The 20655-nt window shown below is 36.5% G+C and overlaps 2 protein-coding genes across 2 annotated transcripts; one reads left to right on the top strand and one right to left on the bottom strand.

The window, feature by feature from the left end:
• The first annotated feature begins 354 nt into the window (after window positions 1–354).
• Window positions 355–6101, top strand: Tcs3 (Probable tRNA N6-adenosine threonylcarbamoyltransferase Tcs3). Its single transcript, XM_019054084.2, has 7 exons — window positions 355–637; window positions 1349–1570; window positions 2096–2315; window positions 2719–2897; window positions 3916–4048; window positions 4772–4870; window positions 5990–6101. The coding sequence occupies exons 1-7, from the start codon at window positions 523–525 to the stop codon at window positions 6024–6026; spliced, it is 1005 nt and encodes a 334-aa protein (XP_018909629.1). The 5' UTR covers window positions 355–522; the 3' UTR covers window positions 6027–6101.
• A 741-nt stretch (window positions 6102–6842) lies between these two features.
• Window positions 6843–19785, bottom strand: LOC109038860 (protein RCC2 homolog). Its single transcript, XM_019054082.2, has 9 exons — window positions 19453–19785; window positions 18006–18240; window positions 15196–15327; window positions 13450–13538; window positions 12074–12188; window positions 11646–11812; window positions 10997–11177; window positions 9871–10049; window positions 6843–9203 (listed from the first exon to the last, which is right to left on the bottom strand). Exons 1-9 carry the CDS (start codon window positions 19633–19635, stop codon window positions 9033–9035), a joined length of 1452 nt encoding a protein of 483 aa, XP_018909627.1. The 5' UTR covers window positions 19636–19785; the 3' UTR covers window positions 6843–9032.
• Window positions 19786–20655: the final 870 nt, after the last annotated feature.

Here is a 20655-nt window from a genome sequence, read left to right as displayed (position 1 = left end):
AGTTCTCTTGAATTGACTTCATCATGACTATTCCTCGAATTAACAACATAAATGTAAGAGGAAAAACACTGAAATGTCTTCAATTAATAACATTTTTCGTCATGCTTTAAAGCAACTCCTCGATTATAGACGGCCATAATCTAGACGAATAAAATGTATTCCCTTTTCACTTCAATGCAGCTAACTCAAACTAACGAACTTCCTAACTTTAACTAAACAAGAAAAACAAAATCGACAAATGAAGCGTGTGCACTGTTACTCGCGATTTCCGCTTCCGTCTGAGTTACTACTTCCGTTGAGGTCCTTGACCTGCTTCCGTTTCCGCCGAGGAACGGAACCACCACCAACTCCACAACATAACCTCAAAGTTCACGCAACATGTGTTTTTGTTTACATCTCACATATTCATGAATTGGGTCCATGAAATTGTGCTAAACGTTCCTTGAAGCCTACTGTATTTGTTATGGAACTCTTAACTAGTGATATTGAGTGAATCTCGCACCGGGTGTAGTTGTTTTCACAATGGTAGTTGCCATAGGTTTTGAAGGTAGTGCCAACAAGCTAGGAATTGGCATCGTTCGAGATGGTGAGGTATTAGCAAACTGTCGACGCACCTACATTACTCCTCCTGGAGAAGGTAAAACACTTCCTTGTATTAATCGACCCTGTCCTAGCACTGATGGAACTGTATCTTGTTATAAAAAATGATGACAGATGGAAATAATTAAGTATATCATCCGCTGAAGTAGTTATTTAAAGGGCATGTTATCCCTTCGCAGCTTTGTTAGAAGAAGGAAAAGTAGAACAAATAGACTCATATATTTACAGATTTTAATGCTGAAATCTCTCTGGTTGAATCTCAGATCACATGAGTGCCGTGGGTAGCAATGATGAAATTAGCCTGCCTGCTGTGAGGCACATACATGCCTGTTTAAGCCAGTCTGAGCAGTCTCATGATTTTCCACCAATAGAATCAGAGGGAAAATCCAAGGAATGCCTTGCTGGAAATATTCTAGCAGTTCAAGTATTGTAACTTACATTTCGGTTTTGCGGAGCTGCAGACTTCCTGTCTTACTTACTTCCTTTTAAACAGAAAACAACTCAAAGTCATATCTTTAAAAGTTGGGTGATTTCTTTTCTCAGTGCAAAGAAAGCTCCGTGAATTCACCCGGGAAAAAAGTGCTGAATTTTTCTCTTTCAAAAGAATGAAATAGCTGCGGAGATTTGAGAGCACTGAAAATGAGTCACCTAATTACCTCCGGAGTTTCACTGTTGATATTCTCTTTTCCTTTTCTAGTCAAGTGTATTTCTATTTACAGTGGAGTCTGATTCTTCTGTTTGGCAACAGGTTTTCTTCCCAGAGAAACTGCGAGGCATCACAGAGAAGTAATTCTACAAGTTCTGCAAGAAGCACTGGATACTTCTAAGCTATCCCCCACGGAGATTGATGTTGTTTGCTACACAAAAGGTCCCGGTATGGGGGGGCCTCTTTATTCAACCGCAATTGTTGCTAGAACAATAGCTCAGCTGTGGAGAAAACCTATCGTTGGAGTCAATCATTGCATCGGTCGTATCCTTCTAAAACTAATTATTTTATTCCCATTAAACTGAAAGCTTCAAAGAAAGTTTGGTATGCAATGAATGAAATTCGCTAGCCAAACTTGAAAACAGAACATCTTTTTTGCGGCATTTCAGAATCGCTGTGCTTCAAATTTTCATTGAATATTTTTAAGTGGATGAAACGAAATGACAGAAATTTTCAAGCATTTATGTTGCTTACAATTAGTGTTCTAATTAAAAAATATAATTTTTATGCTGGGAAATTTGCAATGTCGCCAAAGGAGGTATAAGGTTTCAGAGTTTACCCACAGTATGCGGAAGCATTTTTAAACTGCCAACTTCAACCCATTATACTGTTAATCTGGTGTAATACTTCTATGTTCTCTGTGGTAAAATGGTCAGAATATTTTAATACTATGTTATAGATATATCAATTTTAAGTTCATCAACATGAAGGTTCCCTTTTCCATGGATGCTCTCTTATTTTAACTTCGTTTCAAGGAGACCCAGCACATTACCTTAACTTGTGAAACAGATATTGAAATGGGGCGATTGGTCACTAAGTGTGACAATCCAACTGTTCTGTATGTAAGTGGAGGAAATACACAAGTCATTGCATACTCAAGGAAAAAATATCGGATATTTGGTGAAACCATCGATATAGCTGTTGGTAATTGTTTGGATCGATTTGCCAGAGTGTTAATGCTTTCAAATGATCCAAGCCCTGGTTACAACATCGAACAGGAGGCCAAAAAGTAAGCCTTCTCCATTCCCAAAAACTTGTATAAACTTGTAAATTTAAACTTTTTTCTAGCCTAATGAATTTGCACATGCCTTTCGTTCATTTGATCAACTCAAATTAATTTTTAAGTTGTAAGCAAGTACTTTTTCACCACCAGCTACTTTTGTTGAAAAAATTATTGAATGTAATAATTAAATAAATGAATGATTAATTATTTTTAGTAACTTCTCTGGAACAATGTGTGTGCTTGAAAATTTCACTCCATAAAAAAGATTTGATCGGTGTATTTCAAAGATTTAAGCTGCCTCAGCATGCTGTTAACAACTGATTAATATGATTTCAAGGAAATGAACAGGTGATTTTTTGTCTTCAGAGAAGATTGATTTGTTTTACTAATGTGTAAATTAATTTTACAGGGGTAAAAAGTTCCTTGTCCTACCTTATGTTGTCAAAGGAATGGACGTTTCCTTCTCTGGCATTCTGAGTTATATCGAGGAACGAGCACCCAGTCTCATAGAAAAAGGAGAATACACCCCTGCTGATCTCTGCTACTCTCTTCAAGAAACAATTTTTGCAATGCTAGTAGAAACCACAGGTACTTATTTTAAAATTTCCAATAAATATACGATGGTTCAAAAGATTGCATCATTTTGACTTAAGCAAATCTCAAAGAAAAATATCTTTGTTGTGACCAAGGGCCTTGGGCCCTGATACCCATGAAAAATAGATACAGGATAGGGCCCATGACAGAACGGAAATAGCCACTTTCAATTCTAATATGTCCATTTGTAGTTGTTAATGTCGGTAACAAAGAAGCAGAAAACTTGTCCCTCAACCTCTCTTTCACCGAAAAAATTATACCTAATTTGGATAGTGGAACATATTATGATTCTAACTCTAACCCCATGTTTTCTCCAACATTTCTCTCATCAAAAAACAGCTATCATCACCTCCCTTATTTTTGAACACTCACTCAAACAGTTTTTTTTTTTTTTTTTTTTTTTTTTGTATGTTATTTTAGGCTTCATATCCGGGCACTTCAAACAGTTAAAATTCTACAATTTAAATCTTCTAGAACAAATTTTAATCGGCAGCTGATGATGTGTTAAGAAATAAAGTAATCTAGGAAATCATATTTCAGAATCGTAAGCAATCATGCGAAAACGTTCTTCCAAAAATTTACAGTTTGCACATAATTCAAATTTTTGTGCAGCTAATTTTGAGTGTTTTAAGTTCATTTATCAAAGATTTTTCGCCACAAAAAGGTCCTTGAAAAAAATGCTCTCCTGATAGGCACTGAAAAACTCCTCGTTCTTATGATCTATTCCCAATCATTAAATCTGTTAGAATACACATAATAAATTGATGTTTGCAAGTTTTTTAAAAGAAAAAAAGAAGAAAAAAAATTGACTGAATCAATGGGCTAATCTGAAGCTAAGCACTGCAAATAGTGCAAGGTACAAAATCAACAAGCCCCTAAGCAGTAAAAGTCTCCTACCAAGCTATTCAAAGTTTTACGATTCAACACCTATAAAAAACAAATAAATCAAATATGGTATGATCAAAATAGATTTGTTGTTTCCGATATTTTCACTCTTCTTTGTTCAACACAGAACGAGCCATGGCACATTGTGGATCAAATGAAGTCCTTATTGTCGGAGGTGTAGGCTGCAATGTCCGTTTGCAAGAAATGATGGGCCAGATGTGCCAAGAACGGGGTGCGACGCTGTATGCTACTGACGAAAGGTAAACACACTCAAAATATATGTGTCAATGTCGCAGAGGGAAATAGAATTTTATTCAAATTGTCTGTATTACCACAGTCGAGGGTCAATCTTTGGTTTGATATTCACCCGTTAGTAGTGTATGTTGGCGCCTGATGCTGTCTCAAAACAAAAATTGCTCCCGGGTGCTGCCATTTGATGATGTTTTCTACAGGTTTTACTAACAAAACAGACAGTGGTTCGACGCTCGGGTCGTTCTGCCAAGTGTCCCCGTGATTTTTGCCAAATTTTGTACATGTAAAACTGAAAATATCATTACGAAGAGGGGGAAAACTCATTCCAACACAATTTTCTCGCTTAGAGAAGTTGTTTTCAAATGAGCTTTTTCCTTCTGTGATGAGATTTTCAGTTTTAATACTTTATTTCAACAAACTGTTGACAAAAATCACCACTACCCAGGCCATAATAAAAAATTTATGAGTGTTAATTCGTCGAGTTTGAATTTGTCTAAGCAATTCCGTAGGTCCAAGAAAAGTTGGAAAAAGAAGAAATCAGAAGTGGTGCAGAAAGTTCTTGAAAATTTTAGCTTCAATTTTAAGTCTCTCTCTCAAAAAGCTCATCTTGCAATGTATTTTAGATTTATCATGTGATTTTTGATTAAGGTAAAGCAACTTTTCAGAAAGTTCAAATGATGTAAACCCACAACTTGTTTTCATTTTTTGTTCCTAAAATTTGACTGTTGCAGATTCTGCATTGATAATGGAGCTATGATCGCCCATGCAGGAGCTTTGATGTTCTCCAGTGGTCAGACCACAGAATGGAAAGATACTTTTGTCACTCAGAGGTACGGTTTTGTATCTTTTTTTCAATCTTTTAATGGCTAAACTGTAAAAAAGACGGCTGCGACAAAGACGGAATCATGCAACCACCTAACTACAATTCTATAGCACTGAAGGAAGGTGGCCGCCGAAACGATAGATGGTATTAATCGATTTTACTTAACTGCTGAGCTTGCACTGCTGCGATGTTGTAATTTCATATCGGTGAAAATTGTCACTTATTTGGAGTTCTTTTATTAAAGCAAAAGCGAAGTGAGCGCACCGATCCCAACCTTGGCAACAACGCATTATCCAAGCATCTATAATGATCTGTTGTTGCCACAAATACCACATCGACTAGGTTGAAAAATTTGATAGTCTCCCATGTCCTATGAAGAGTCTCGTATCTGTGGAGGTCTTTTTGAAGTATTTTTAAATTAATTTAACTTCATCAACACAGTTCTTGTCTTCATGAAGTTGCATTGCTATTTTCTGTGGCGCAGGTAAGCAGGTTTATTATCGATAATATGGGCCTATTTCGATCCTGCAAGGATTAACTAGACAACATTTTGCAATTTCTGGCATGTCGGTAAACACCCTAATTTTCATAAGGAAACTAATGGTACATACGTTATTTCTAATCTGAGCCAGAAATTGCAGTTCCGAATTGCGAAATGCAGTCCAACTATTCCCAACTTGACTCAATATTCTTTCCTAGAGATCTAGAACTAAAGTGAATACTTGCACGGTGTAGCCATGGAGTACTTGAACGCAGCAAGTAGCGGGAATCCAAGTATCCATGTATTCTTGTGAAGAAATCTTGTTTTTCTATTCGCAAGTTATCTTTTGGAGAGAAGAAATGAAAAGTTCTGATGGATGATTGAATTAACATTAATAGCATAATGAAATATGTGTGTTTTGAACTTCAGATCCTTAGTGTTGCCTCCACAAAATCAATTTTTGAATGTTCAACATAAGGAACTTTCCAAAAATATTCTTTTTCTTTAAGTAATGTAAACCTTGTCCGAGGGTTGATTTTTGCTAAAGTTATGAATTGCTTCCTACTTGATATACTATTGCAACTTAATGTAGACAGCCCTATTCGTTTAATTTTTGGTTTCAGTCTTGGTTTTTGAATTTTTCAGGTACAGAACTGATGCAGTTGAGGTCACATGGCGGTAGCGTGGACTCACTGTGATTTATCCTTCCCAGGCTGGTTGAACGTGATTTCTTCATCTCGAATCACATCGAATGATAGAGAACAAATTGAATATCAGTTTAAGTGGATTTTTCTACTTATTTCTGTCTAGAATCACCACCTAGTCATTCAATTTACAGTAAGAATTAGAAAAATAACGGATTTCTAAGTTATATTTTATGTCGTGATCTATCTCCCATTTTCTTTTTCTCTCTAACTCTTAATGTACAGTAAGATTACCTACTCCAACTGATTCCATTATTAGTTAATAAGAATACATTTTCTATTCTTATTTGTATCAAAATTTATAATTGCATAAATAACACTAATGATGCAATTTGCAAAATTCTTTCAAGTGTTTCCTGTGTTATTGATCCGAATGTAGCCAGAAAACAAAACCATCTTATCCATATAAATGTATAAATGCATCATTTTTTGATGAACGTGTGTTTTAATTTATTGATTTGCTCTCAATTAATTTGTTGTAAATACATTCAGAGGTTACGCACTCATAGCAACATGGAAATGTCAGCAGTTCCTTTTTCGACATGTAGTCTAAATTTTTTGCATTAATACATGTAATCACACAACAAAAGCGTTGAGACTCTCAGCGGTTCTGTTTGAGAGTAAAGGGTTTAGATAAAAATCAGTTCTGAAAAGTAGAAATTCCCAACAGATGAAAATCTTAGCGAGACGCCGAATTTAAGTTTGAGGAACCATCTTGATAGACTTCAGCAGAACTGAAAGTCAACCTTGAAGATAAAATAAATATAGGGGATAAAAAAGAAGAACACAAGGGATCCTTGTCAAAAATGATTTAGCTTTTAATACTTTAATAATTGATCAATTATCCGGCAGTAAATTCATCGAAAGATAACTTTAACAATAAGACTATAGAGAGAGTGCGACTGGTTTAGAAAATCTACTTTAAAAACTAGACAATAAATTAATTTTAAAAAACAAGCACACAAGTCTTCTTAAAAGAAGGAACAAGGACGCTCATAAAACTAAAAACATTGATTGTAGATTACAATAACTAATTTAATGCCTTTTAACCACTGCAGTAAAAAGTTCAATTCTGAAAGTTGGAAACTATGAAGTGAGCATTTTGGAGGGAGTAAAAGAGAGGAATCAATTTTAACATTTAAACCTAATTTAAATACTTTTTTTTCTTTTTTTTTAAGTATTGCTCTTAATAGAAAAGTATAAAATTGACATATTTGGGCAAGAAAAAACCGCCGACAATTGAAAACATTTCTTTCACAGTGAATTTTAATGTGTCCAAATGTATACAGTGGAATGATCCTAATCTAGGGAATGGAGGTACTAAATTCAGAGGTTTTAAGTCAAAGCTTTCATTTTTAAAATAGTTAAATTATGACACAATATTTTTTTCAAGAGTTTTGGATGCCAATTCACCTCGAAAAAAATTGAACAGTGACATTAACAATGGGCTCATACTTTAGAAGCAGAATACAATCTTTCATGAATTTAAAAATCGAGAAAAATATGATAAGAGTTAGTGCAAAAGAGGTCTATTTGCATGCGGTTGCGTCAGCAGATAGAGCTCTTTGGGGTTACTTGCTCACTTGTTTGTACACCAAGTTTCAACACTTACAAAAATATTTCCGATGGCGAATGACTTGTTACACCAATTAAAGGTATTCTAAGATTCTTGGACTGGTCAAATCAAGCCGGAGGCAAAAATGCAGTTGACAGTCAGTCATACGTGACATTTTTGAAAAGATACTATTGCTAATGTAAGTATGCCGAATTTTAAGCGAATTTTCGTTCATCAACAGTCTGTGAAATCCATGGTCAGTTGACAATATACGTCATCAAAACAAGTCTTCATTCTCCTATTTTGATTAAGCAGGCATGACCTAACCTTTCCTGTCTACTCTTCATATTACAATCATAATTTAACTTATGTGACAGTTTGCAGTGCAGAGCTCCAGACCAGTTTTTTCGAATCTGTCAATGATTCTGTTTGAGTGAGGGTAGCGTTTTATCGTAATTTTAAGTCATAATTAGCAGACATTCTAGTTCCGGGGATTCCCAGTTAAAATCTATTTCCCCGGAGAAAATCGCAAACACATGCACAAGGTAATCATTCACACTCAGAAGAGCCACCGGAAACGTTTCAATTCCCGTTCCTTGACATCCCCAGGAAATTTTGATCCCTCAGTATGATACTTTGTGTACAATGTGTGCAATGCTTCATTACACATTTCTTTAAAAAGATGAAGAAACTTGGCGACTAAAATATTGCTTCTCAGGGAGTTTTCTCCTTTGAAAATTACTGTCTTTTAAAATGAAATCCTTCGGTCGACATGAGAAGTTGATTTACTAGAAAAAAATTTAACTAGTTAAAAAATTGATATAATTACAAAAGATGAACTCACGCAATAGCAGAGTTTCTCCATTATCAAATCATGCAAATAACTGCCAGTATGCTGTCCTGCTAGGAAAGAGCACAGTACACTAAGGGGAAACGGGTTTTCACATTAAGTCATTTTATTTTAAAATATTGTTCTACTTGTTTAGAAGAACAGAATTATGCAGAAACAGTGACAAAAAATTAAGTATGAATGGGTGAAAAATGAGGATAATAAAGGAACTCTTCTACGGGACATCATGTAATAATGCCAATGATTAAGTCGCTTTGCTCTGAAAGCCTACTTTTTATTGGTACTGTGCTTTTCCTTGGCAGACCAGTGCAGAGATCAAATAGATACAGGGTGAAAGAAAAAAAAATATTTTACACGATGAGGTATACAGTATGCTGGACAAGATTAAAATCTTAAAAAAAAGAAGAATAATTTTATAGAAAATTCATAAAAAAATAATGACACACAATTATTTTCCCCTTTGAAGTATTCAAAGTACATATGGACATTTCCAAGAATATAAAAAGATGAAATGCTTAAATATAGTTAAGTCAACTCAATGCTGGGAGCATCAATTTAGTTTACACCAATCAATTCTGATTATGGATCATAGTCTGGCAGATTCTCTATCTTACTCTTTTCTTCCTCCGAGTCGGCCCGGGCGATCATCAATGTGTGTGAATAACCACAAGTGACTTGATGAATATGGATTCCGTCCAATTTCTTCACTTCAGCGGGAGCAGGTGACGTTTTTCGGACTTCTCCTAAGCCCTGAAAAACAGCAAAGTTTAGGAAACATGAGTCAAGAAATGGAAAAGAAAATGAAAGAACAAAAGAGACAGAAACAACTTAAATGCTAGAGTATTTCAAAAGGTGGTCGATAAAAACCTGACTTAAGTTTTTTAAGATGCATAGCCAAAAAGGAACCTTGCCAGTGAAAATACTGCTTGCTGGAAAGTTGCGGCCAAATAAAGTAGACCGCTCCAACTAAAATCAGCCTGGCTATATTGCAAATTGAAATATTAACTGCATTAGGAAATTAAGTATGGATTGAATATTTAAGACTTGATCTAAAAATAATATCTGGTCACATTATTCTTAGGGAAAAATAAAGCTGAGAAAAGTCAAAATTGATAGCTAGAGATTTGAAGATTAACTCTAATATATTTCAGTGCAAACCTTAGGAAAGATATTACACATCTATGCACTCAGCCAGTTGGATAGGTGATGTTTCGGTACGATTCCAACAGCAGACCCACCGGTTTCACTATTATTTGAGCACATGCACCAGGCATGGTATGAAAGGATGATATCCTCTTGTATTTTAACTTTTTGATAGAATTCCAAGGAATATTCTGCCGTTAATTTTTGTGAGCACTCTCATTAAAACCTAGAGGAAATGTACAAAGAAAAAAATAGAGCTAGCAGAGAAACTTACAAGCTCTCCAAAAGCAGGAGACGGGCCCCAAGCGATAACCGATTCATCAGCAGCGATAACGATTGATGTGTTTGCGCAACCCACACTGCGTACATTCCATCCATGAAGATCTTGAATTGGTTTTGGATACATCCATGCTTCTCCGGTTTTCTTTGTCTGTCCGAAGAAGTAAACAGCACCTGAACATGAGACATAAAATTTAATGGTATTCTCATTACAATGAGAGTTAGTGATTTTGTCGCTGGGCATTATAATTCAGAACAAAACTAAGACTCTCCTTATAGAGAGAAAAACCCATGAGGGCACGATTTTTCCTTAGAGTGAGCTAACACAAAAGCTCTCTGTCTAAATGACTAGTGCGTTGAATCGTGGTATGTTTGCAATTTTCTCATGGTGTAGAAAAATGAAAAAATTCCTCAAGTTGCACCTAGAGCAACAAACTTAAGTGTGTAACTGAATGCATGACTTTTCGCAGGCTCCTATAATTACATCAAGCTCTACGTGGAAGAAGGGAAAGAATCTGAGCTTGTGTTATAGGGGGACTAATAATGCAAAAATCGTACGATACAAAAAACTACATTTGTTTAAACATTTTCAATGGTTTTCGTCCGGAGGGAGGGTGGTTTAGCTAAAATATGTTGCATTGGGGTGAGAAGGGTGATAAAGCTGCAAGCAAATGCACAAAAAGTGAGTGGAGGGTATGAAATTCCTAATTTTAGCTTGATGAGATGCATGAAATGATTCATACAGCCTCCGATGTAAAATTCAAACAAAGTTTGTGCATTTCCTGATAGTGTTCAGCACTTCATCATACTCTCCTTGAGAAGGCAAGCTGGTATAGTCAACAAACCAACTGACTTTTCTAGCATGCTGAAATTTTCCAATGAGCTTCTCAAAGTGCAGCTTAAGGCAAACAAGTAAACCAACCTTTAGAGTGATGCAGAGGGCTTGACAGTTTCATTTTCACATTGAAATCAAATGCAAAATTCAAGATGGCAAACCTTGCTTCTCATTCAACAAATCCACGAGCTTATTTAATGTCATAGCCTTCTGAGCATAACTGTCATCCAACATTAATTAATTTGAAAACTTTTCACTGAAGTAAAATGCAAAAGAAAACACTCACCATGCTCACTGACAGCCAGACAGTAAGAGGAGCCACAATGTACGGATTTGATATTACGATTCTGGACTGTGAACAGTTTAATGAGCCGTGGCACCAACTCATCTTTAGGTTCAGCGTGTCCAAGGCGTCCGTAGCCTCCGAAGCCCCAGGAAAATACTCTCTTCTTTGAGTCAATACAGACCTGAATCAAAATGAGAGGAAGCGTAAAGAAAAAAACTTAAAATCAAATTGGAATGATGCAATAAATTCAGCAAAAGCCTAGAAAGCTATGGAAAGAAAAGATGCAGGGTGGCCACAGAAATTTGAATTGGAGTGGGTCCAAACACCATAAACGCATTTTGACTGGCAAACGCACTTTTCTGAAGGTGTTTGATGCATGGAGCACAATGTGTGCATTAAACACTCTAGAAAGTAACTCAGAAACACCATAAACTGACAGCACAGTCAATATTTATTTCCCTGATTGTGGCAACTGTAAATCAATGGTTCTACCATGAAAAGCTCATCCTGAGTTATGTTTTAGCATATATTCAAAAACAACTTCAATGAATGAAAAATAAAGTTCTCTTTCTTTGCAGAGCATACTAGTGTTAAACAAACTCTGCACGTATTAGAAGTAAAAGAAAAACCAATAACATAAAATAAATACCGTATGGTTTGTGCCACAGGAAATATCCAGGACGTCAGCTGGTTCCAAAGGCACCTGACCAGTTTCTTTGCTCTTCTCAACAAACATTACAATCGCTTTGGGTGCTTTTTCGTAATGGTATGTTATTTTGTTTGCTTGCGCTATGTATTCACCAGTAGTTCCGTGACCTGATTAAACAAAAAACAAGATTTAAAAATATTTACTGACACTGACTAAAACCTCTGATCACAATTATATTTTTTTGTATAGGAATTAGAATAGTTGAATGTACTTCCATGATTTTTTTGAAGTTGTTCCTGTGCGTAGAACGCATGATATAGCTATTAAACTATAAATAAAAAGTCTTTGCTTTTTAACCAAAAACACTGCTTAAAAATTTCAAGAGATTTTGAAGAGACGGTCGGATGACAGGGCAGAAATCAACTTACCTAACTGCCCGTATTCAGGGCTGCCAAAAGAGTGCATAGTGCCTCTGACATCTAGAATGACGCTAAATTCAGCACCGGCAGCAACTTTGACGATAGGGGGACCCTTGTATCGAATCTAAAATCAAATGAAAGAGATTGCGTGTAGTTAGCTGAATGTCTTGTTCTCATGATATAGAAGAGGAGAACCGACAGAAAAACTACAAGAGCAGAATTTTACGAGTATGTGATACGAATTGTAGGAGTGTGTGAGTAAGATACCCCCAGAAAAAAGTTAGCTTCATAAAGTAACTGAAAGGGAAGTTGTGCAAAGTCTAAACTATGTCAAGTTTCCTAAATTTCATTTCGTATAGCTCATATGCACTACACATTCAGTTTGCTTCAGTGTTTCTTTTTTTTTTGGAGTTAGGAAAAAGTCAGGCGGAAATCTAGAACCACTTCAGCAGGGTTTCCTTCCAAACTGGCTTGGAGATGTTACACCGCGCTACTAAGCGACAGTTGCCATTTGATTGAAAGGAATTATCGAGTTTCTCCTGGCTTTACGCCATGTCCCATGGCGGTAGGGAATGGAAACAGGGGCTCCCCACAAATTGAAAAATTCTGGTTGATTGGACATGTCGGGTTGCTACAATTTCTTTGTCTTCAAATTCAGGGATTTTTTTCTAAATTTTTTGCTATTCCCTGACCCCAAAATTTTCTAATTAAAATCCCTGACTTTCCCGGACCTTCAGAGAAGGTTTTCACCTATTTCTTTTTTTTTAAATACACTCATTTTCCCTAAACTTGGGCATTATTTCCTTGTCTGAGGATCCAATTATGGAAAAGAGACATTCAGTAGCCGGTTGAAAGATGACAAGCCTTAAAAAGACCATAAAGGGTAAACAGTTGGAAGATCGGTGGTATATTTTAGTGATTAGTCACTTTTAGGTAGGTCAGAAATTCCCTGACTTTCACGGTTTTCCTGACCGCCGGCAACCCTGGACATGAAATGACAATAGGAAAGAATGGAATAATAAAGAAAAGTTTCTTTTTCAATGTCCCTGAAATCATCCCAGAATATTGTTACATTATTCTTTGAAAATATTGAAATTCAGTGCCATACTGGAAAATAATTTAGATTACAGACTTCAAAAAATAGAAAAATAAAAGAGAGATTTTTAGACATACCCAACTGCAATGCTACAATAACGAGCGCAGAGGTATTGCTGCTACCACCTTTTGGAATAGGCTTCAAGCAAAATGTTACTAGTTCTGGATTGAGAGGTCTTTAGACAATGATCTCTTTAAACTAAAACAAATTATTTTTAAAACTAGCCGTAAGTATTTTAACAGCAGTTTTACATCATAAGACTAAAAAATAGATAGGTTTAATGACTTACTCTTGTTGCAGTAGTAATCATGGCTGCAGAGCTGCCTACTCCACACTGCCCTTTGGTGTTGTCACCGCATGTGTACACAGTGCCTCTGTCTGAAATAAGAAAAGTAAAATCAGCTACACTCACTTGCCGACATAAATGTTACAAATTCATATTTTCCTTGGTTTTTCGTGGTATTGGGAATCTTCTGTATCTACTGCACACTTCTTCCTTTTCCTTATTTTTGGCGTTCCATTACATAGGAGGTGCAGAGAGTACTCATTCAGTCGATCAAAAAGCCATGGGAGAAATGTGAGGGAATCTCAATAGGGGGAAAAAATGCGAGGGCAGCACTACTATTTGTTTTGAAAAGGAAACTGTTAAGTGCGTTACTTTTTGCGAAGAAAACAGTGAAACGAACAATCTGATGTGGATGAAGAGGAGTCTTGACAGCAATGTGAAGGCAGCTGCAAAATATGTGCAGGCTGCCTTAAAAAATGTGAGGGCGAAGAATTTTTTGCACCCCTGTCAGTATAGGCAACATTTTGCAGAACATTCCAGTTTTAACTAGGCGACAATTTTCTGCTAGTGAAGAAAAAATCATTAAAGATAAAAAGATGAGTATTAATATCCAATTAAATATAAATATTTTATTAGATAAAATAAGATATCCATTTAATTTGTAAAAATTAATCCCTGTATCTACAAAATCAGGGGAAATTTTTCTAAATTACAGGTCTTCCCAGACTTAAGCAATCAAAATTTCCTGACTTTCGCATAGAACTGAAAATAGCACAAATGACAGAAACATAGAAACTTCTTTCCATCAGGTATCAATCATTTAGTTAACTAAAACTGCAAATTCTTTTTGAAAATTATTCTCCTCTTCACTGTTCAGAAAGTAACACAGAGCACTAAGCTCTGAACCAGATAAAAACTCAGTTTGACCATGTGGATGGCACTATGTCAATTTGAATTTCAAGATTTTTGAAAATTCCAGCCTTTTCCAGATTTTCTCTCACAATGGACCACTAGACAAGGTACGAATTTCAGCATTCTGATACATGTTTCTAAACCAAAATTTTACGTAAAACAAGATGCACACATCGAAAATTACCGAAATTAACTCCTTACGAAGATATTTAATGATTCTTAATGCGTGAATTCAAACCACCCGCTCATGAAAACTCAATGCTTTACGTGATTCACATCGCGCGCTAAACGTTATCATGACAGTCTCTGCGATATAAAAATCTGGCAACCTCAATCTTGACGCTTTGGCTCAGTTATAGCAAATTGCTAATAGTTTGAACAACACATGATGGGAAACGAACATTGCTCGATTGAGAAGCTTGCTGAAACCGTTGTAGTGCGCGATTTGACTCATGTAGAGTTTTGAGTTTCTTGTGAGCGGGCAGTTCAAATTCCTCGTAACCAATGTGAAATAAAAACGTTAATATCTTCGTTAGGAGTTGGTTTCCGTAATTTTCGTTGTGTGAATCGTTTTCTACGTGAAATTCTGGTTAAGAAACATGTATCAGATCGCTTAAATTCGTACCTTGTCTAGTGGTCCATTCCTATTTTTCCAGACCTGTAGACACCTTGCAGTTACTAGCGGTATTACAAAATATTCCTGACTACTTCCCAACCCCCAATTTATTTTTTATTACTTTTGGAGGTTTCCTTTTACTTTCCTTTACATTTTACCCACTTTTAAGAGTTGGGATTAAAAACTTCAAAAAGAAACATCTAGAGAGGAAAGAAACTTACCGGTGAGAAAGATACTGTGATTTCGGCCAGTGGCAGCTCCCACAATTGTGTGTTCTTTCAATGCTTCAACTTGAACAGGAGAATCCTGTTTCGTTTGATTTCCAGTCCCCAACTGACTTTTCTCATTCCTCCCTGCAATAAAATGCAAGAAATTATTTTTTTAACTGATTTTAAAACGGAATCAATTTATAGCCTTATAAATTTTTTTTGATAGGTCAGCATTTGATGCTGAAGGAGTTTCTGTGAATAAATATGAATGCAAGACACATTGAAAAAATGGTGATGAAGTGGAAATTAACGATAACAATAGATTAAATTAAAAGTTACTTTCAGAGCATAAAATGGTGCACTACCAATGAGCCACAGCTCTGATAGAGGTGATTGGCAACATGTTTGCTATTAGAGGATTGGGCTACCTTGCCTTGCTGGATCACATTCTATTTGGTGTTGGGTTTTTTACGACTCTTTTATGTGCCTTCCTCCCTGAATTTTCAAGGCGACTTCCATTTTTTCTCATTATTGTGTTTAGAACTGTGTCCAACTTTTGAAACTTGGTGCGAGCTCCTAGTTTTCTCTGTTTTTAAGGGTTTATTCATGACCAATTTGTGTAATAAAGAAGGATGGTAGAGTAGTTCTCTTTCCACACTGATCCAAAAAGAAAAGAAGGCAAAGAAAAACCAAAAAGTAGAATTAGAGTTATAAAATGAACTCTAATAAGGAACGAACTTGACTTGGTGTGTGAAATTGAACAAATTCACTGATCTTTGAACTTTGAATCAAAACAAATGCAAAACTGATGAAAATAAAGTTGGCCAAAACTGATCCTGTCCTACTCATCCTTCCAAAGACTCAAGAATAGTGCCTCTGTCTATAACAGGGTTGCCACAGAATTTAGAAAATGAATTTTCATAAAATTTTCCTGACACTATTTGGTAAAATTCCCTGACGATTGAAGATATGATTCAAAATTTTTAAGTGTTACCTTCGTGAGCTTTCAACCACCTCTAGTAGATTAATTCAGGCAATGGCCATTTCAAGCATTATGCTCATCTATGGGTTGTAGATAAGAAGACTAGTATTAAAAGTAGTTTTGCGGTTGCACCTGACATGCCATAAACGAATGAAAAACAGTAAAATCGATAAAAATACTTGAAAATTGCATAAATAGCAATAATGTCAAATATTACATGTCAATGTGCAAGTTTCAAAGTTTTTGGAGTATTTTTATTGATTTTATCGTTTTCCACTCGTTTCCAACGTGTCAGTCAAGACCGCAAAACTATTTTTAATACTAGTCTTCTTATCTACAACCTGAAGATGAGCCTAGTGCTCAAAATGTCTATCGTTAGATTTCATCTACTAGAAGAGCCCAGGAGGTTACCAAGGTAACACTATAAATGTGCACCGATAAGAATTCATCCGACTAATTTAATTGAAGATATGACGGATGGTTAAAACGACATAATTTAAAATAGTTTTCAGGCAAAATTTGTTGTTCGGAGCGTCAAACTCATTCTAGAGAGCAAATAAAGGTGACTTAACAGTTCTTTCCTGACTTTTTTGTCATTTTCCCTGACATTTTCCGGTACTCCCTGACTGTGACAACCTGCTTTACTTTGCATTAATTTATTTTCAAAATTTTTTTTCATAGTTGTTATCTAGAGCCAATTTTCTATTTCCATTAAATTTTTTTCTCCCAAGCAAATTAAGTCCGAAAAAAGAAAATCTTCTAGCAGTAACAAAGATAAAACGGAGTAGCTGAACTCTCTAACCTCTTTGAAGCTTGCTCTTATGTTCACATAAATGCTGGGGCCAAAGGGTTACGGTTGAAGACAAACATCTAAATTTTGTTAACAGCTACCTGTTGTTGTATTTTGCTCCCAGGGTTGACACATTTTGTTACTATTGAGGCGGTGGATGCAGGAATGGTAATTCTCCGTTGCAGTGTTTTAGAATCTCTGTTGCGAATTTATGTATTGGAAAAGAATCTAATAGGTAAGTGATTTTTCTCCAATGTTTTTAATAGAACATCTGAGATTCATGAGGAATACTTGGAATTTTCTTGATAAAATGCACGCATTGACTTTCCATGCAATAAATGAAATACATATTAACAGAGATTCTAAAACACCACGGTCGAGAAGTGCCCTTCTGCAGTGCTTTAATTTAACATATTGATCTACTGAGGTTTTAGATAAAAAATGGGAGCTTTCCTGAAAGGAAATTGGAGATTTTCATCTTGAAATTAACTTAGTGATTATTTAATTGATGCATTTCGAAAGTATGAAAACTAAGTTCAATCTTGAGGACATAGATATTGACATTACATCATTAAATTTCTTTTATCAAGTTTAATTTTGGTTTCTTCTAATTTTGATGTAAGAGGCAGCTCCAATTAACTTACTCTGGAGATTAGGAGGAGCTCATTATTGAAATTAAAATAAAAAGAACAGCAGATAGGAGTAGAGAGAGGACTATGATTATCTGTTATAGGTAAGTTAAGTTTTGCACTAAAAAGTTCAATATCTGATAATTCTTGGGATGCAATAATACGGCCATCAGTATACGATTACATAAACACCCTTTTACAAAAGAAAACTTGTCAGAGTACAGGTCAAAGAGTAGTGTAGATCCAAGGAAAGACTGTACCTACAATCTGAACTTACTAAAATATATCTTTAAGTTCAGACAAAATAACTGATAGCAAGCTAAAAAAATGTGGGAGAAAATATACATAAAAAAACACAGTCTGCTAAATTTTCCGCTGAACTTAATATAACAGAGGGACACAAATTTTAATAATTCCTTACCAAATGTAAACACTTTCCCTTCTTCAGTGACAAGAATTGAATGACAGGCAGATGAGCCACTCACAACAAGCTTCACTTTGATGTTTTCAAAAGGAGTGAGTCGATGAGGAACATAGAGATTTCGTGGGTTCGCTGTTCCTTTGCATCCTTTCGGCGGCTGCTTTCTTCCACTTAAATCCCAGTTCACTGCTCCACATATCAGTACTACTCCAGAATCTTCTGGTCCTTTAACTCGCTGGAAAAAAAACAATGGTTTTGTTAGACACGACTTGAGGTGACCCTAGGAGACTTCCACAACCTTACTTTCTACTTAGTGGTAGTTCCGAGTATTTTACTTCTGTGTTTTATACTCCCACTCTTCAAGACAGCACTTTCTGGCTGATTGAACTTTAATTCCTCTTAAATGTTTGATATTGCAATCTGATACATAAGTATACTACAAATCAGTGTAGAATATTTTACTCGGGAAAACCCTCAACTAAAATCAGTCCGGTATCTTCTCATTCAATATTCTTCACTATTAAACTGATGCTTAAACAAGATACAAGTGTTTCATGCTCTCATGTTAGTGCGCAAAACTTGGCAATTATCAGGTAAATATTTACGCTAGGCAAAATACTCGAGAAACTTGAGAGAGACCTTTTCATGCTACTTATGCCCTTACTGGCATTCTTAATCTCAATAAACAATAGACAAGAAGTGCATGACAAATTGTTTGAAGGTAGTTTATGAGGGGATCAAGCATTGAGGGGCCTGACTGTGCCTACAATCAAAATGCTTGACAGACTTTGCAAATGAAAATATATCATCTCCCTGCAATCATCAATGGGTCAGATTACAATAGGCTATTTAGTGGCCGTACCCGTTAGGAGCTCCGGATGTTTCTGGCAATGCTTTGTTTAACTTGCAGCTATCCGAATTTAAGTTGGACTGATGTTACAGGAGAAAGTTTAGCGATACAAGGGCGTGCATGAATAGCGTGTTGCTGAGTAGGATGACCCCGATTTGCCCATCAATGAGGAACACATAAACATTATCATGCGTGCAGAATTTAGATCCAAGTCCAAATTCAGACTGCGTACTGCCCTTGGGTGGTTACGGTTGAATAAAGACTGTTCTACTCAATGTGATTCACGCAATGCATAATACATTTTAGGCTGTCGAAAGATTCGGAGGCGCAATAGCCTTAAAATGGCACGACTGAGGCTCCCCTGAGCGGAAGAAAAAGAGCCCAGTAAAATATGTCAGTCAGAACATGGAGACCGAAGACAGATTGAAAGGAATCTAGATGAGGGCATGCAAACTGTACGCAGTAGAGGTAAAGAAATGTGTCTCTGCATGTAGTCTCAGTTGAGAGCACTGAGTGAAGGGACATAACCTACTTCCATGGCCAAACACCATGGTAAAGTGAGGTTGGTTTGGGATGAATAGAACACAAGGGGCAAACCAGAGTCGAGTCGCTGGGATCAAGATCATCATCGTAGGTCTCTGGCTCGGGCTCCGAACTGGCTCCAGATGAGGAATCATCATCATAGTCATCGCTGTAATCGGCCTCCTCTTTCTTGCCATTCTGCTTGGCTTTCTTCGATTTCTTGCTTCCACCGGTATCAGACTTGCGTTTCGATGACATTTTCACAAACTAGCTTGATCACTAATCACTGGAATGGCATGCACACAACGAGACAAAAGCCGCGACTTTCCAAAACTCGCAAAATCTCAAAGGACGGAAGCCCGACGCCGACAACACAATGCAAGACGCCGAATTTGGACCTTTTTTTGTTCTGCAAGTTCCCTTCACTGCGTTGCAAGGTTGCCAGGTTGTTGAATATTTATTACAAAATTTGCGCGCGAATTTTAAAAAAGCGCGGCAGCACAAATTGTCCGTAACTCCGTATACGCTTATTTGCCCTCAATCTACCACCTACAAACGTAGAAGTTACCATGAGCTATTTAATAAAAATCTGAACGGCTAATGAGAGGATGTGAGAAGTACAAGAGAGTAAAATATGATCATCTCAATTCCTGGATTTATTTTCATTTCATTACAAGTATGGGGTTCAGGCGACTAGATATGAGTCGCAGTGTGCGCCGGTTTAAAAACACATTAGACAGCATGAAAATAGTAAGCTACTTTCATCTGCAATTTTAAAATGAGAAATTTCACGGCATGATGAATAGGATTTGATGTCATCTTCTAGATTGAGTTTATATAAATTGAATGATCTCTTACCAAGTCATAGGAGCAACAGAGCCGGATTTAGGGGAGGGGGAGCGACCGACCCAGGACTCCCACCGCAAGATAATTTTTTTTCATCGTAGTAAGAACTGCAAAAAAGGTTTGCCCTCACGAGTGATAATTTTCCTTTGATTTGATTCATAAGTTTCAAGGAAAAACCCGAGTAAAATCTGGCACCAAAGACGCATACGAAATTTACATCGCAGTAATCATGAAATGCATCGGAAATTGAATCAATTTCCCAAAATTTCCAGGGAAGGCATTGGCACCCCGCGGACCTCTCTCCGTGCCCCTCCACTCTTTGGCGAGTTGAGTCAGAGTTGAGTATCATTTATCTAAGTATGGGGCCAAGCCCCCCTGACCTAAGCCCCTTTAGAGGACCGGAGGGCCTCCACCACCCTAAATTCTTAGACT

Source organism: Bemisia tabaci, chromosome 1 (assembly GCF_918797505.1).
Source record: "Bemisia tabaci chromosome 1, PGI_BMITA_v3".
In the NCBI taxonomy this organism is placed as follows: Eukaryota; Metazoa; Arthropoda; class Insecta; order Hemiptera; family Aleyrodidae; genus Bemisia; species Bemisia tabaci.
The sequence above is the reverse complement of the archived record's forward strand: the minus strand, read 5'-3'. Positions and strand labels throughout refer to the sequence as shown.

What these genes read in the sequence shown, in the direction of transcription:
- Tcs3 (XM_019054084.2), top strand. Translation starts at nt 523, where the DNA reads ATGGTAGTTGCCATAGGTTTTGAAGGTAGTGCCAACAAGCTAGGAATT. An exon ending in ATCGAACAGGAGGCCAAAAA is followed by an intron (nt 2,316 to 2,718) that starts GTAAGCCTTCTC and finishes TTAATTTTACAG; the next exon opens with GGGTAAAAAGTTCCTTGTCC. An exon ending in AATGCTAGTAGAAACCACAG is followed by an intron (nt 2,898 to 3,915) that starts GTACTTATTTTA and finishes TGTTCAACACAG; the next exon opens with AACGAGCCATGGCACATTGT.
- LOC109038860 (XM_019054082.2), bottom strand. Translation starts at nt 19,635, where the DNA reads ATGTCATCGAAACGCAAGTCTGATACCGGTGGAAGCAAGAAATCGAAG. An exon ending in ATCCCAGCGACTCGACTCTG is followed by an intron (nt 18,241 to 19,452) that starts GTTTGCCCCTTG and finishes TTTTTTTTCCAG; the next exon opens with CGAGTTAAAGGACCAGAAGA. An exon ending in CCTGTGGCACAAACCATACG is followed by an intron (nt 11,178 to 11,645) that starts GTATTTATTTTA and finishes ATTTTGATTCAG; the next exon opens with GTCTGTATTGACTCAAAGAA.